At 38.4% G+C, this 17,573-nt stretch overlaps 1 protein-coding gene across 38 annotated transcripts in view; it reads right to left on the minus strand.

Annotated features, from left to right (window-relative positions):
* Positions 1 to 17,573, minus strand: part of NRXN1 (neurexin 1) — a 735,374-nt gene that overhangs the window by 17,621 nt on the left and 700,180 nt on the right. For 25 of the 38 annotated variants that reach the window (XM_074863962.1, XM_074863984.1, XM_074863975.1 and 22 more), the window contains one exon: positions 2,887 to 2,974. In XM_074863962.1, the coding sequence (XP_074720063.1) occupies positions 2,887 to 2,974 (88 nt within the window). The remainder of the gene's footprint in view (positions 1 to 2,886; positions 2,975 to 17,573) is intronic. The other 13 variants (XM_074863985.1, XM_074864003.1, XM_074863983.1 and 10 more) reach the window with 1 other exon arrangement.

Here is a 17,573-nt window from a genome sequence, read left to right on the forward strand (position 1 = left end):
AAAATTGTCCTAATCATCATATATTCAGCCTCCTAGAAGCATCTGTTAGGAAACATAAGCTTCAGCGGCATTAAGGAGGATGTTGAAGAGTCGCTGTGGAGAAGCAACTCTGGTTTGTGAAAAGGGTTAAGGGGAAAAAGCTGAACTGAACCATGGGAAGAATTTAAATGGAGTGACATATCTTTTTGTATCTTCTATCCCAACTGAAAAGAAAAAAAATCGTTATTCTGTCACTGCCAACAATATTATGCTTCTCTCCCTTAAGGTCCAGCCTATTGTTAGGAGGAGCTCAAATCTACATGGAGACTGCAGTATTCTTGAGATGGAGCAGTACCTTCCAGACTCTTCATGAAGAAAGCTTATTCATAAAACCAAGTGACTGAGACTAAAACAGCTTACAGAGAGACTGTGCTAGAAGCTATGACTTCAGTAACCCTTTTGGTTCATGTTTCAAATATGAGAAAAGGACAAGGCCGGTGAAGAGGGAGGCAAATTAATAACTTTTAAGAGTTGAGAGTGGGAAGACAAGTGACATTTTGATGTGAAGAATGACAGATAAAATGATCCAAACAATTGGGATTATGGAGAACATATTTCCTGTGCCAATCAATACTTTTTTTTAAAATGAGTAGCAGTTGGGATCCAATAAATGAAAGAAGTAAAACCATTCTGAAATAAACAAAAATGAGAAGTGTAGCTGGATGTTGAATGATAAGCTAAACCAGGAAAGCTAGGCACCAGGGTGTAAAGCTAATGGCAATGTTTTGCAGGAAGACTAGCATTCACATTCCCCCCTCTGGACTATAGTTTGGACAGAAGTGATTACCTGTCAGAAAGCTGTGTTTCACCCCTCCCATTCCTGCACCCACCAGCTAAATGTCTGTGTGTGGTTCCAGGACTACCAAACATTGCAGCTCCATATCTGAAGTTCAAAACAACCTCAGAGAAGAATTAATCTGAAATTTCTTTGGCTTTCAGCAAGCTGGAAGGCTAAGACAATACAAATACATCTCTAATACAACAGCTGCATTCTCAGAGGGTTTGGGCAATTGTTTAGTGCTAGGTAACTAATGTATTGTTTTACAATTACCTTATAAAATTTAAAAAATGTATTAAAATTATCTACATTTCCAGTAGATAAATGTCACTTTATCTGTTGAATAGCACTGCCCGAGTTAACTACAGCAAGGAAGCAATTGGCATGAATGAGCTCAGAGCCATATGAACTACTGCATTGACTCATCTTGTTAAACTCAAGAATTTGAAAATGAGAAGGAAAGAGCAGAAAAAAAAATATCCTGGAAATTAATTTTCAAACTTTCAAAAATGAAATTCTTATCACAATTCCTAAATATCATGATCATGATGTCTGGGACTTCTGCAAGTGAAATGTCTTCCTGAGAGATATAAAAATGTGTAAGGTGGGTGTACCTATCGCTGCTCAGTTTTAAGAATGGTCATTCCATCTTGTGGCATTTTGGAAACCACTCCAAAATACTTTTACTGGAAAGCAAAAGAAATCAACCCCAAAGTATTCTCATATAATCTATAAATAACTAGGTTCTTGGAAGAGCTCAAATGCCACCCTGCATGTCCATCAAACACTGAGACAAATCATAAATGTCTCTGCCTTTACTTAAATTTAAATAAATACTTTTTGCATGTGGATATTAGGCTATGTGACTTGGAAAAGGAACCATGCATCTGCATGTGAAGCAAAATTTTATTTGTCTTAAGGCTATGTATACCTATCTCCTGCCCCAGATCCATAGACAGATCTCCTGTTTTACTAAGATGGCTCTCAGTTGTGGTTTGCATTAATATACCGGTATCAAATTTAATTGATTTCTACTTGAACTAAATATGTTACTGCACAACAAATTGATCTTAATTCTTTTACTATTAAGTATTATAGCAAGTACTGAACATTACCAAATTACCTAAAGCAACTGACAGTAGGCGTGCTACCAAATAGCACAGAATTCAAGTGAATAAAAAAACCTGAGATATATATGGTACCACAAGCTGTTCACTCAGAGAAGGTAAAAGCCAACCCAAGCCAACAAAGAAAGTAGGAGTAATTCTGGGTTTTTAAAAGGTTATAGAGTAACGTAATTCTTCAGATTGCTATCATGAAGTTTTGCATTTATCTGTGATAAACATTCAGATTTTTAGAGAAGTATGTAGTATTTAATTGAATATAAAGGTAAGTGCAAAATCATATCACAGAGAAAAATTAGTACCAAATCTTCATTATTCAGTGGGAGTAGGAAAGACATGGCCAAATCACTACGCAGTTTTCTGTTCCATGGAAAATACTAGAATGTCAGAATTTTGAACTGAAGCGAAACATACACTCTGAGTAGTCTTGGCTCAGAAAAAAGCCATAAAACAACTCGAAATTTGAGACTGTTGTATTCTATGTCTTGAAGTTTTTACTATCTATACAGTATTTCATAGCATAAAGAGTAATTCAAAGTGAACTCTCCTGACATAATACAACATTTGAAATACAGCACTTTTATCTTATTTGGGGGAAATGCTTAAGGCACAAACAATTGCAACATCCTTCTCCTAAATGAAGCTGTCCCTTCTTTATCATGACAACACAGTTGCAGGGGCCCTAGAATGCCCTTTGCAGTCCAGCCTCAGGTCCTCAGTCAAGCTATAACCTTGCTCAGATCATGATTATCAATGTGCTCCCATCCATTGTCTTTGAAAAACATATACCAAACTCTCCCTCTCTGCTGACACTGCCATGTGTAGAAAGGCCCCAATTCAACTTCTCCCTGCTATGTAAGAAAGGACTGTCCCACTAGATGGGACTCTGGGGGACTGAAGCATGCAAATATGAAATAAAAGAAAGTAATAAAAAAGTTGACTAACCTAACCCACCTGAGCTCGGCTCACAGGGATCGATGTCCTCATCATCGCTAGGACATTCAGCCGAGGCCACCAGGATGTCATCTGTGGTCTGCAAAGAAAATAAAAGTCAAATAGATATATTTTAATTGACTGAACATGTTGTAAAATTCTCAGTGGCATTTATTTTATTGCTTGGATTTATGCAAGGCCCAGAGCATTCCAGACTTAATATGTAATGGCACAGTGACACTCTCCAACTCTGTATTAATAGGACTTTGCTTTTCAATTCACACTTGTCAGTTTTTAGAAGAACTGTGTTAGATATCCAGTGCAGCCACTTAAACATTTTAATATTTTTTTGTAATAAGAACAGAAAGTAGGATAGAATACATATATTGGGGCTGCTGGTCTTCCCTCTTTATCTCCAATATCTCTACTATGATATTGCTGAAAACACTGAGAGCATTAAAAAACCAAGTCAAAATATTGAACTGCCTGCAGCTGTTAAAACTATCAGAAACGCAGTGATGTTTTCTCCATTAATTGCACTTGGTTTCTCAGATGTAGAGCCAAAAAAAAAAAAAAGGAAGAGAGTCAAACATGACTCTCGTTGAGTTGAAAAAAACTATTCAATGAAAAGAAAGTCGAGGCAAGAAAACAATAATAAGTATATGCAGTGTTAGAAAGTATCCTATTTTCTTAAATAAGTGAAAACACCTTATTTTCTTAAATAAGTGAAGTATTGCCTGCATGCTGTGTTTAGGTCCAAGGGGTTCTAGGAACATCTGTCCAAAATGAGCTTGGACAGTTCTTTGTATAATGAAATCAAATAAATCAAGACAAAGGAGACAGACCAGGGAATGTATAATACAACACACTATAAAGAAAAGAAACTGGGGATTCCTATCTACCACTTCTTACAGTGCAAGAACAAGGAGATATTCAATGAAACATTGAGGCAATCAATCTGAACCTGATCAAATGAAATACCTTCTGTTCAAGCCACCTCTGAGAACAGTCATTTAGAAATGTAATAAGAACATCCACAGTTATTAGGGGATATAATAGCAGGGAAATATAAACTGTCATGCTCCTGGTCATTTCTCAAACAATTAATAATAAGCTTTTCCTATGGGCAAGACATTTCATAACTGTCCATTTCAAGCTTCTGTTCGCCTCACCAAAGGAAATACACAGAGAGAATAAAAAGACTACATCATATTGAGACAAGAGGCAGAGGATAATAGCAGGCAAAAAAGCCATTCTTGGATTCCTGTATGAAACACATGCCAACAAGGAGATACAACCCATTTCAGTGAATGTGAAACATTATTTTTATATTTCTTTTCCTCCATGAGTATAGAGGAGGGACATAAAAGACATCAATTTTTCCTTCCCTAGTTTAAGTCTGAACATGTAAAAATTTTATTTCTGTACAGTAGGCCCAAAGCCTAACCAATGTTGTTTATCATTATTATTCTAACTGAAGTTTGAAAGCAAAGCATATTACAGGAGTAGGCTTCTCTTTGTCATGCTTCAGGAATATTAATGCTTTCAGCACTTCTGTGAAGTAGGAAAGTGATACAGGAATACATTAATTAATATACCAGGCATAACAAAGAAAAGCCTACTATAATAATATTATATTTTACAGGTAGAAGACTGAAGCATAAGAGAATGAAGTAACTTGCTGGAGGTAACCAAAAAAGCTACAAACAGCTACGTTATGTCACAGTTTGATGCCATAATCACAAAAATTATCTTTCCTTATAGCGGAGGAAATTTATAGCTGGAGAAAACCGTTCTATATGTCTGTAATGCTGTCAAAATTAGCTCGCAGGTTTGCAATGAGAGTTAAAAAGATTTAAAAAAAAAGTATTCTAGTTGTCCATTCTTTCTGGCATGTAGAAAAACAAAGTTACAACAAAAGCCAGCTGCAAACATCTTCTTGAATTTCTGATGTCCATTTCTTTTCCCCACCCAGAATACAATCATTTAAACTTGAAAATCAGTATCTTGGTCTCTTTGTGGAAAAGCACCTATGTTTTTCCTAAAGTATAAAAAAAAAAAGAAACAACCAGGTAACCAATAAAGCCTGCACATAAAAAGTTAACTCTGTGCCATAAAAACCACAGCTAATAAGTATAAAAAGGTACTAATAAGTATAAAAAAACCTATCATGCATGTCCCAAACAGTTTCAGTTTGGTCAGTGAAACCACAGTGTCATATTTTTCCTTCTGCCCATAACACTGGAGAATACTATACTTTTATGACCTGAAGCCACAATTCTGAACATTTACCAACTGATCACTGGAGAATTGTATACAAATACCATCAGAGAAGACCACATGCGTACATAATAGTCACAGCAAGGAATGATGGTCTGTTAGATGTACTGGTCGAACTGGAATTTTGTTTAAGGGTGCTTTGGTATATGCATGGATGAGTAACCCTTGTAACTTGAGCAAACTGAGGTGAAATGATCAGATAGATTTATAGAATTACGGCACTGTCTCCAATTATTCTTGATAGAGGATAGTATGGTCAGAGTTTACTTTAAATAACTCTACTTTCTGTACAATTTGCAGTGCAATCAAAATTACCAGAAAAAAACTATGGAAAAATAATACACTTTAAATATCTTAATGTATGAAAGATACCTTGCTCAGTTACTTATAAAGAGGGAGTGTCAAAACTGTCTTTATAAAGTGACACTAATTCCAATCTATGGAAAGAGTATTCACACTTCTACAAGAACAAAGGGATGTTCTTGACTGATAAAAGTGCACGTATATTATGGTTCTGAAATGAATAGTACCTTAACAAAATGTGAATATAGCACGTCAAGAAAGACCTCATTAATGTCTCAGAGTATTAAAGGAAATAATGTATGTTTCAAAGTCAATACTAGATATAAAACTAATTTTGTTGCAAGCAATAAATCAAGTAACAGTATTTGAATAAGAAGGGAAATGGTAAGATGATGTGAAAAATGTTTTCTTCAGAAAAATGTCAGGAACAATTCCAGGTGAAGTATCAATTAACAGATGTGTCACAACCTCTGCCTGTTCTCTGTCCCCGAACCCAAATACCTCTTTCCTGCTACTCATACATATTTTTATCAGAAAAAAGATAAAGGAGCTGTGAAAGGCAAGTGACAACAAAGCTACAAATGAAAGCCACTGGACTTCTTAACACAGTTTAAAATGAGACTAAGAATTAGCTAAAACACCAGAGAATATAAATACATAATTTAAAGAAATACTATGGGCTAGCTAACAGAGTTCTTTCTCCAGAAGAGCTCTGACTGACAGGAATTTACCTGAACAGAGAGCAGGACTTAGACTAAGGGTCTCAGACAGCCATGGGGTACAGATAAATAATGCAAGATAGAGTAATGTGTTTTACTTACTGCACATTATCTTTTCCTCATGCTTTTTAATTTGGATGGGAAGATTTAAAACAAATCAGTTCTCCTAAGTAAACTGCAATTGTTGCTAGCACTATGGCTAATTTACAGGACACTGCTTCGAGCATTCTTATTAATCAAGGATTTAAAAGTCAGTGGAAAATCCCTTATTTACAGTGAGTGCCTAATAGGATAACATCCAGCTGGTATCATCATAATACACGATCGGATTAGAATGTCTCTTGGGCGAGTTGTTCAAATTCATTTAAGAAGCAATACTCTAGTTCTGAGAGATTAAAAAAAAATATTAAAATAGCAGGTGTACAACCTGGAAGGCCAGGCAGAATTTCTTTTGATTGCATCTTCTTTTCTTTGCATATTTTCAGAGCTTTTGAGTTTCATTCTGGGTATGTGGTTGTACGATTTAAAATGAAGTCCATTGTAACATGTGGATTCTTAAAAAGTTGGACATTTGTTCAGATTTCAGAGAAAGGATGGTAGAAAAAGCTTACAATTAATGTGCCAATATAAAAAATGGACAAAAAACCCCCACAACCCACATTTTGTAAAGCTAGAAGTCACTGCATAATGTTGTTTCTGACAATTATTCATGGGTGTGGCCCCTGCAGGAATAGGTCTTGCTTACATCAGTCAGGTCTGCTTGCAGAAATAAGGACTTTGGGATTTGTCTCTTAGCCAAGAGAGAGTTTAAAATATCACCAATCTGCCACCTTGCCCGAGGAAGGAAATGGTAATTATTTTAAGAAAGCTCCTGACCAGATCAAAAAATGATGCTCTAGTCATGGCTTAAATACAGTGACCGTCTGTAGTTATGGATAAATATCAAGCTGCCTCAAAGGTTACTACCATGGGTCCAGAACTGGTACCAGCAATTATGGTTGTGCCCTTCTAATAGTGCTCTTTGAATGCTATGTCATTTAAAAAAAAAAAAATAATTGCAAATGAATAAACAATACTTTAAGGTTTTTTTGATCATTCAGTTTTTGCACGACTGGGCATGAATACACACCATCTTACTCGGTTTTGATGTATGAAGCCTGTTATACCTGAGGGTACTAGGGAAATATGATCTAAAAATTAAATCACCAATCTGAATTGTGCATTCATTAACAGCGTAATGGTCCTGCATATTTTCTCCTGTAGTATTCCACCAGCTCTCCTTTAAATCACAGCACCCTACAGCTACTCTGAATATAGTTTATTCCTTTCTTGTCCAATAATATACTTTATCCCATGAGAACCGCAAGTAAATCCAAATTACACAACAGTTAAAAACTAGCAGTCCTAAATTATTATATGAATTATAAACAGCATAACTGCTGGTGACTAATGTTTCAATTATTTGAGATGAGAACTTCAACTATGTAATCAAAACTATTCTTATTTATTTGTACAGCTTTGGCACTTAATGATACCAGCCAGGCGCTGTTGTGCTTGGTGCTAGAGGCAGCTGGAAGGAGAAGGCTCTGCTCTGAGGAGCTTGCAGTTTGATTTTGGACCAGATGCAACAAAAGAGTGCGAGAGAGGGGAATGGAGGATAAGAAGGGTCAGGTGAGGATGCTACTGATAACTGCTAGCAGTTATGCAGGCTCTGATTTAGCAAATTTTCCAAAGTGATGCTCGAAGACGGCAGGAAGGAAGGTCAGGAAGAAAGGAGGCAGAGAAAAGCCAGGCAGGAGCCTGAGACTGGCCAAGGAGATGCTGGGAACAGATGGTGCCTGGAGAGCACTGCCAAGGCTGCAAGCCTCTCCGAGGAAACTCGACATATTTAAAACCCGTCCGGTGAGCAGGCTGGCGCAGGAGGAGGCAGGCAGCACCAACAGCTTGACGCTTAAGGCACGGGAGGATGGAGCGTGGTTGTGTTGGGAGGGGAAGTAACGAAGGAAGTAATTAATGGTAAGGTCACAGGAGCAAAGGGGACAAGGCGGTAAAATGGGATGGTCTGGATACAAGGGAGTTGATATCAACACACCTGATTGTGTGAAGATTAATGGGTAAGAAATTAATTACTCTTAACAAATGACTGTCTGAAAACATACTTTCAGATATAGGACTAGGAAATTAAACCTCTAATTCTCTTCTTCCCCTTTTCTGAAATGCTTGGTTATTGTCTCTGCTTACATTACTCCATTTTTCCTCCTGAAAAAAAGCTTATTCAAATACTTGCCATTTAGTTCAAAGAGAATCAACTGCAGCTGATATTTAAACACAAAGGTCTGCTTCAGCTTAGCAGAAGGGTATATAGCTAGAGCCATGGTATAAACAAAGGTTTTGAAAAACCAACAGATATATATTACTATCTTCATTAAGCTGTGGCAAACTTTCCTTTAAAAATATGGTTCATGCAGTGTTTACAGAAGGGAGCTTAGAGCAGTCATTTTGTACTTTTGCACTGGACACGTTAACTTCTGAGGCAGTAAGGAACCTTCCTGAAAAACAATCCCTTGTATATATTCCTTTTTTCCCCCTATTTTTCTTTTCAAGGGAGGAATAAAGTAACCTAAACCACTGGGAATGCTGGCAGAAACCAGGGTATGAAAAATCACAAAAGACTTCATGTGGAAAAAATCAAATTTCATTTTTAGGATGGGATTAACTGCACAATTTTCTAGCCAAGACTGTGTAATTTAAATTTAATTTTCTGTGTATGAAGCAGATCTCTATGACTGGTTGTTGAGACAGTTGTAGAAAGAAACTCAAATATGTCACATTAATCACTTGTACTCCAGCTAGCTTCTCCCTGGTGTTAATAACCTCCCATTGCATGAGGCAGTTTGCTGAGAAAGATGCTATAGTGATCTAGCAGTAATATCAGCTCTAGATGACATGCCATTTGGACAACTGCCTCTAAAGTTGTATTTAAACTGCTATAGATCAAACAAGTACATGTGCATCAATTACTGCTCGTCCACCCACATACAAAAAGTGCTACTGAAAAATGTTATTTCTGGACATGGATATTAAAATGCTAATATTTCAAGCACATGCACAATATTTTTTATATCTTTTATTAACTGCTGACATATTATTACCCTGTAATGTGAAAATACAGTAACTGAATATCGAAACACTTTCTCAAAACTGGCTCTCATCTAATTAATACCATCATGTTATTTCTTGAATCGGTCAGTGTTTGACACTAGGAGAAAGCAAAAGCCTTGATTAACAAGTTCCTTTCACAGGAAAAAAAAAAAAAAAAAAAGTCTAGGATGTAATAACCAAACACAGCAAGGCCTTTCAGTTAATGAAATCAGTGTTGTAGAAATTAAACTCTGAGGTGTAGGTAAAAAACTCAAGACAATGCCTTGGATGCCCTGCAGGTCTCCTCCAGCCTCTGTCCCTGAATCTCAGCAGTGAGGGGAATGCAGCTGCCCTGCACAACAAAGCAGAATAACCTTATTACTGGCCTCTACCTCTCTACATAAAGTACAGAAAGTCTGCCTTTCCGTGTAACAACCTTAAAATCCACAGTATTATTTCCATGCAGAGCAGCATTTGTATTACTTCTCCAGCTCCCCTCCTCCTCCCAAACATCTAAATTCTCATGGGCAAAATTACCACAAATAGCGGAAATATATTTGAGGAAAGGATTTATAGTAAAATAATGTCAACGAAACTGCGTGGCTTTCCTTTAAGCTCTGAATTTGAAGTTAATTGCTTTGGTCAAAGTCTTAAAGCCATTTATCTCATCTGGAAAAAAGCAGAAGCAGAGCTGAGAAAATCCACATGCTGGCAAAACCACAACTTTCTACCTGGACAGCGAGCCAGGCAGCACTCTGCATTAATCTTCAAAAATAAAAGTATTACTAATTAAAAATATGTAAATAATCCAAATCTTTTCCTATCAGGTTATGTCCCTTACCTCCTGCAACTCATGAATAATGTTAGTTTCACAGATGTAGACCAAAACCAATTTCTATATTCGTTTTCTTTATGAAAGTCACTTTTCTTGTCCCCTTGTGAAACTTTTGGGGAGTTGCTGTCTGGAAAATTAACCCACTGCTTTTCCTCCCTCTTTCTCTGCATGCTGGCAACTAATGAAAGCACGCATGTCTCCATCAATATATTTTTCACTGGCCACTCTTCTGTACTTAAAGGCCTTGCAAGGAGATACTGAACACCACACTCACTGCATAACAGCAGGGGCTATTTTGTACTTCTCTTCTTGAAACAAGCTGATCCTGTGCTAGCTGTGGTTCTTGGACACAAGGTAAGCAGCAACCACAGTGACAGAGTATCAAGGATGGCAGTTACCACTTCTCAGTTTTCAGCAGGAGTAAGGTGGTTTATTTTTTGGAGTAATTACTTTGTTACCTGAACCAAGTCTTTAGTTATAGCACAGGGTTTGGTATTTACAAAGGGACCAACTGATGTTTACCATGAATGTCGGACTAATGCTTCAAAACGGTGCCCGCTGCAATGAAAGGTGAACTGTCGATCTTTCATACCCTTCACATCAAGGCCAACCATGTCATAAAAACCTGATGGCATGTTTTGCATGAGGAGTCATGTCAGCATCATGCACATTTTGCATTGATAAAGACCTAGATTTGTTTTGCAGTGCCAGGGGAATGGACCAGCATTTGACTTCTTTCCTGAAAGTGGTATGACACGATCTTGCTTATGATCAATGCAGAACTACAGGCACAGTAAGAAGACCAAACTGTTCCTTTCCCTCCTACTGGAGATATTGGGGAGGGGTGGCTAGCTGGGCATAACAAATGTATGAGCCCTGCACCATGTCTACATTGCTGCCTTTGATCCATTCTGCCCACTCCCTCCCTCCTGCAGTGGGGCTGATCTCACGTCCCTGTTCTCAGGACTCCTCTCTCTGTGCTCTCAGGAGCTGCCCCCAAGCCCCCAGCAATCCACGTGAAGTTGCTGGCAGAACTAACCCAATGGCTTCTCATGATGGAGAAAAAAAACACAGGTGAAGAGACATGGCACAAACCTGAACTTTATCCTTGAAGGTAGATACGCAACGTGCCAGCAAACAAATCACTGGCACCTATTTGCCTAATGCCTAGTATATTATTTATACTGTGCCATTTGTTAAAGCAGTCATGGCCTGGATGAAGAATGAATAGTCATATTATTTCTCTCTCATCTAACTTTTAGAGTCACAGTGGTGTAACATTTCTGTTTCCAGAAATAATTTTTTTGGCTAATTTTCATTCCGCGATTACAAGTATTTCTGTCATGGATCATACTGATCAGAAGAAGCTGCACTTTGCTTCAACTTACCTTTTTCACCCTTATTTCCCCCAGATAACTAAAGCAGCTTGAGAACAAGGGACAGGTGAACTCTTTCAAAAGTCAATTGCGCTTTCTTTCTGAGATTCTCTTCAGAACATGCATATTCTTCTCTCATAAACACCATACTTCATTACAGAACAACAAAAATACAGTTTGATTTTTGTTTTGTTTTTACATTTGCACTAAGTCTAAAATATATGGAACGGAATGTGATGGATGAAATGCAATCCTATTATTTTCTCCTAGGCAAGAAAATAATTTTGCCTCTAAGTAGGAGAGAAATATTTTTGGGCATTATGCTTGTATTTTCTGATATCATTTTATTTTTAGCTGCCTCTTTTGCTGAAGTAAACATTTTGGTCTCCATTAATTCTGAACTCACAAAACACAGTGGAGACTTTTGCAGGTTCTTTTTCTTTTTAACCCAGAGACTCTGTGCTTATTAAACTGCAACATTACAACGGCGATAGCAAACCTTTTAATTTATATTCCTATATTACCAATAACATGTACAAAGATCATTGAATTTTTTGAATATGAAACTTACTGCATTTCTACTCATCTCAGAAAACTCAGGTATAGCATTACTAAAGACTTCAAAAATGACTATTTGAGTTTGTGCTGGGGAAGTGGGGTTGATTCTAATTGACCAGTGAGCTGCTAATATAGGCTACTTTTTTGCAACTTAATCACACGGTTTAAGACCATTCTTAGCAAAACTTAATAAAGTTAGAGAAAAGACTGGAATCAACATTGGACACTTTTAAGATTCGGCTGGACAGGGTGCTGAGCCATCTTGTCTAGACAGTGCTTTTGCCAAGGAAGGTTGGACCAGATGATCCTTGAGGTCCCTTCCAACCTGGTATTCTATGATTCCTTTAGTTACAAAAAATCCCCCTTATATAGCAAAGTTAGAAAGGCACTTACATTGAGCTACATTTCCATCTTCTTTTATAAAATTAAAGTACTGTTAGCTTTACTTACTGTATCCCTGACTATTAAATTGTGCCACACAAGAATATCTTGCTCCACTGATATCCACCATGGGAATTTTATTACTGGTCCCAAAAGAGAGGAAGGCAAGAAAAGCCCTCTGCAAGGAATACTTCCTGCAACTATAACATGCAGTCTCCGTTCTTACCATATTTTCAAGGTGGAAAAAGCTTTCCTATCCTGTTTCAAAAACAGAGCACAAAATAATAATTTTATAAGAAATGAAGAAAACTGTGTAAACTATCAGACTGTTTTTTAGCCATTTAGGTAAATCAGCCATCTCATTTTGCCCCAGAGAGAGACAAGTGAGAGACACAGACAATAAAGAAAAAACATGGGATTTTCTATTTAACACTGAACTACCCATACCAAGTTCTTCAAGTTCATTTGAGCATGCCTTTGACTCAAGGCAAATTAGAGTCAGGTAGAGCAGGTAAGCACCTGCTGGTATCCCTCTCCCAACCCTAGTTTCCTCTCCAACAATGAGCACCAATCCCACTGCCAACACTTTCCTTCCTTGATTTTATAATAAAGACTAATTTTTAAAAATTTTGAGGCGCTAAGCACATTGTTCCCTCCCAGATACTAGTTCATGTGAATTTTATCCTCCAGCATCACTGGGTTACACAGGTTTACCCAAAGCAGGGGAAGGAAAATTGAAGCTGGCTTCCCCAAAACTTGTCTTTGAAATACAGTGTTTTCAAATATTAAGCAGTTAGTTCTACTACTAAAAATCTACCACACTTCCTTACCTTAATGTTTTAATTTAAAAACCCAAACAACATTGGCAGGACCAGGGAAGGTACTGAGGAAATAACCTACAAGTTTGGCAGGCCTAGAAATGTCCTATAGAGCTTCATTCTGCAAGTGCAACTTGTTAATACTAACAAGAGTTAGCTACACACGCATTGGAAGGAGACAATGCCTAATTGCCTTTCATTTAAATAAGAGTTTCATTAAAGCCACTGTTTTGGAGATACAGTTAATTAGATAGTTCCTGAAAGTGTACATTTGTCACAGAGGTATTTGGGTTTGTTAATGATGCCTTTCTTTCATAACTGTCTAACAAAGGGCACTCAAAATTCAGGTGACAAACATGTTACAGGGAAGCAGCAATGCTTCACAGGCCTGGGAGATGCTCTAGGTGATTGCTGTGGGAATGGCACGTGCTTCAGGTGGCATCATTTAGCCTTCAAGAACCTATGTACCATTAATTGTTTCCAGGCTTCAATTTTCTTAAGTAATCACTTTCAACAAAAAGCACAGAGAGTTTAAACCTTATCTGGGTAAGTTTTGTCTCTGTCACTACTATAGTGCTGTGAATTCAATATACATCATAGCATAGTATGATACACTTTGGACTCACTGTTTTCCATTTTTAAGATCTTGTTTGCAACTGCTCTTAGTTTTATCAAATTAGGTATTTCAAGATACATTCCAACCCCACTGATAATTTTTCAAGCCTGGGTAAATCAAATCATAAGTCTATCTGCATGCACATACACTTGTAATGAAACTGTTCCATAACGTCTCAGACCAGGTTAAACACAAACAAAACAGAAGGCGGCAGACAGAGTCATTATTTACACGCAGACATTGCTTACAACCATTTTGTTAACCAGGAACCTACCTTTTTCACCACATGTATGAAAATCTACCCAAGGGTTTCAGCCTAAGAAAAACTTCAGCTCACATAGGAGGTCGTGTGGGTTTGGGACCTGAAAATATGGTCTTGCTTCAGAGGATAGGTAGTGATTTTCCAGTACCAAAGAGAGGAACTGAGACCTGGGAGACAATTTCTCCTGTGCTGTCCATACTGCTGCCGATGGCATTTGGAGAGTGAGGAGGAGAAGGCCAGACGTGAGTAGGGAGAAAGAAATCAGGCTTGGAACAATGGCAAGATGGAATACTGAGATGAAGGGCCAGAAATGTGTTGTGGTGGTGCAATCCTTACCCCCCCCTGCCCCTCTTTGTTGGGCTGCTTGGTGCTAGGTGCGATTCCACCCACATCCCCCGAGCTATACACCAGTCTGTGGAGATAAGGACTGACAATGTTAACGAGCCTGGCTCCTGCCCCTCCCGATTGCTCGGAAATGGTTAAAATGGCCCATCAACTCCTAAGGGCCTGGCACACCTGTGCCTGGGATGTGGTCAAATGGGAACAATAACAGAGTCGCACATTAATCAAATTCTTTTGTAACTGCTGGAAGGCACCAGAAGGCATTTGACAAAAGTCAATTATCTTGGACCCTATAAATGGCGACCACCAGGGAGACCCTTTGAGCTCTCCTGGATCGCAGTGGGCCTGTGACCAGCATCTCCCCTGAGCTGGGACGCCTCTCAGGTACCAAACCCTTAAGGTGTCGTCTGCTCCAGACAGAAGGCCAGGGCGAAGTCCCCCGCTCGAGTCTCAATTATCGCCCGTTGAGGAATGCCAAGGCATTGTGAGTATTTGCTCTAAACTCAAGAGGGAAATTTTCTTTGAGCTAGCTTCTCTTTACTCTGTGTGTGTGTGTGTGTGTGTGGGTACGTACCCTTGTTTCTGTGTGTGTATGTCTGTTCTGTGTTCATTCCACTGAATCCAAACACCTTTGTTTCTGTATGTTTGTCCATTTTGTTATGTGCATGCATGTATATATGTATATATAGGTACCGTTAAGTAAGTTAGTGTGAATCTTGTCATTTTAGAATCTGAATAAGTCGCTTTTCTTTCTTTTAGTATCTCTGAATTATTTTATAATAATAAATTGCTGTTAGTTATTAATAAACCTAGATTTCTTACTAAATATTACCGTGTCAATACTTTCATCCACGACATGTGTGAAAGGTAACTGAGATACGCTGCTAGAGGATTTGGGAAGAGAAGTGAAACGCTGTGCTTACTGTAAGGCTGGGGGTGACACACACCATTACAAAGGAAAGAGAGGATGGAGGGACAAAGAGTTACAGTAAATGAGGAAAGAACTAAATGAGCGCTAAAAAGAACAAATGGCATGGGGAGGCTTGGGATAAGGACAAAGGATGCTGGACCAGCCACTGGCAGGAAAAATTACATGTTTGTAGCTATCAGAACAGGCACCAAGATTTCAGCTTTCCATCCACTGTCAGCAGTTATTTGCTAATCACTCTAGCAGTGATTTCAACTTTTTGGCAGATGTCTGGTCCATGAGGATCCATCATCTTAAAGGACATAAGCCTAAGACTCCCACTATTCATTGCTATCTCAGCCTCAGAGATCTACAAGGTAGATCCACGGGCTCCAGCTGTGCCAGCTGTCTGCTTCGGGGTGTCAGTTGGATAGTGCAGAGTGGAATATGTTTCTGCTGTTTGTTTTTAAAGCAACTGGGAAAACCACATGCGAAACATTTGATTTTGAAATATTTGAAGTGTGAAAGGAAACGAACGCCCAACAATTAGGGGATGCCAGAACTCGAGTCTGATGTGAAGCTTTAATTCACACGCCTTGTGCCTGCACAACCTGATGCCATCTTTAATAACATGCTGGTACAGATTAATAACAACATATTTGAATGTCAGCTGGTGTAAAGCTATACAGCTCCACAGAAACAAAATGTTTGCACTTCAGCTGTGCATTTGGCCCATCATTTCTTGTGATATTGCTTAAAACTGAAAGCCCAAACCCATAGAGAATTATCTTAAACTTGAATGTGCTTAAGGCTACGTACTAATCGCTGTTCTGACTGCAACATGGCATGCTTCTGAGACGTATTCCAAAGACACTTCTGTTGTGAGGTAATCCAAAAAATCTAAGTTAAAATGATTCAGTCACATAAAGTCTGATGTTTCACCTTCATTATTACATTACAAGCAATTACTAGGAATATGGCAGAGAATTTAAAATCGAATGCAAAGTGAGTATTTATCCATGCACACCCCAGTTATTCAGTATGGCATTATATTTTGACAAGGTCTTTCCATTCTCTGGCGAGAACCTCTAAGTTACCTTTTAAAATTTCTTTTCATAAGACCATATAATCTTATTTGTTGAAATACAGCACAAAAGCAAGGAAATTTCATTTGATTGGAGGGCAAACAGAAAGATAGTGTAAGGTTCCTCTTTAAAACTAAAAAAGATTTGGTAAGAGCCATGCTGAAACTCAGATGGGAGTCTAGAAGTTGTTCTTGGTGCAACTGAGATGTTCAGTTTGCTCCCTGAATAGGCATGATATGTCAGGAAAGGCTGTAATTAAACTCCCCGAGTCTGTCAGTCTTGTCTATATGGGAATGTTATTGTGATATCAATGAAGTTAATTAAAACTGGTATAACTCCCAGGTGGATAAATTTATGCTGGGGAAAAAGACCAGAAGTTTTCTGTGCAGCTTTGGAGGGCAGTATAAGCTACCTCCAGGCAGCCCATGGTTTTTACTCTGTTTGTCAACAGGAGGAGCTGAAGTGGTCAGACTGCACTGGTTCATCTATACTTGTGTGATGGCAGCAACACAATGTGTCAGACCCTTTATGGGGGCTGTTACACTCACACTGACACGCTCGATGTGTCTGACTGCGTAGCAATCTCCAGTACACCTCAACTCTTCAGATTTAGCTCTCTTCCCTGTAACAGCTACGTACTGCTGTCAGGAGAGCAAACTGCACAACCGAAACAATGCAGACCAATGTATGAGAAAATCTGAATTAAATAAGACTATTTCCATCCTTCTCCCACTGGTTCAACATCAAGCATCCAGGCAGCTTGTCATTGTCAGCACACCCCGAGTTCCTCATGTTGGACGGCCATCGAAGGGTCATGTTCAAATCTCTCAAGCTTTTAGGAGTCTGAGGAAGCTCTGATACTGTCTCTTTCCCTTTGGCAGTGTAGCACAGCACCTTAGTAGCTGTGCTTAGTAGCTGAGCTTAGTAGCACGGAGAGATGTTTTTTTCTTTCTTCCTTTTTTTTTTTTTTAAATCTTTAGAAAAATATGTAATCACTAGATTCTCCAGATTTCTGATTCCCCCTGATTTCTTAGATCTGAACAAAGCTATAAAACTACCTTCACACATTGCCCATC

The sequence above is a fragment of the Strix uralensis genome, chromosome 3, assembly GCF_047716275.1.
Source record: "Strix uralensis isolate ZFMK-TIS-50842 chromosome 3, bStrUra1, whole genome shotgun sequence".
In the NCBI taxonomy this organism is placed as follows: Eukaryota; Metazoa; Chordata; class Aves; order Strigiformes; family Strigidae; genus Strix; species Strix uralensis.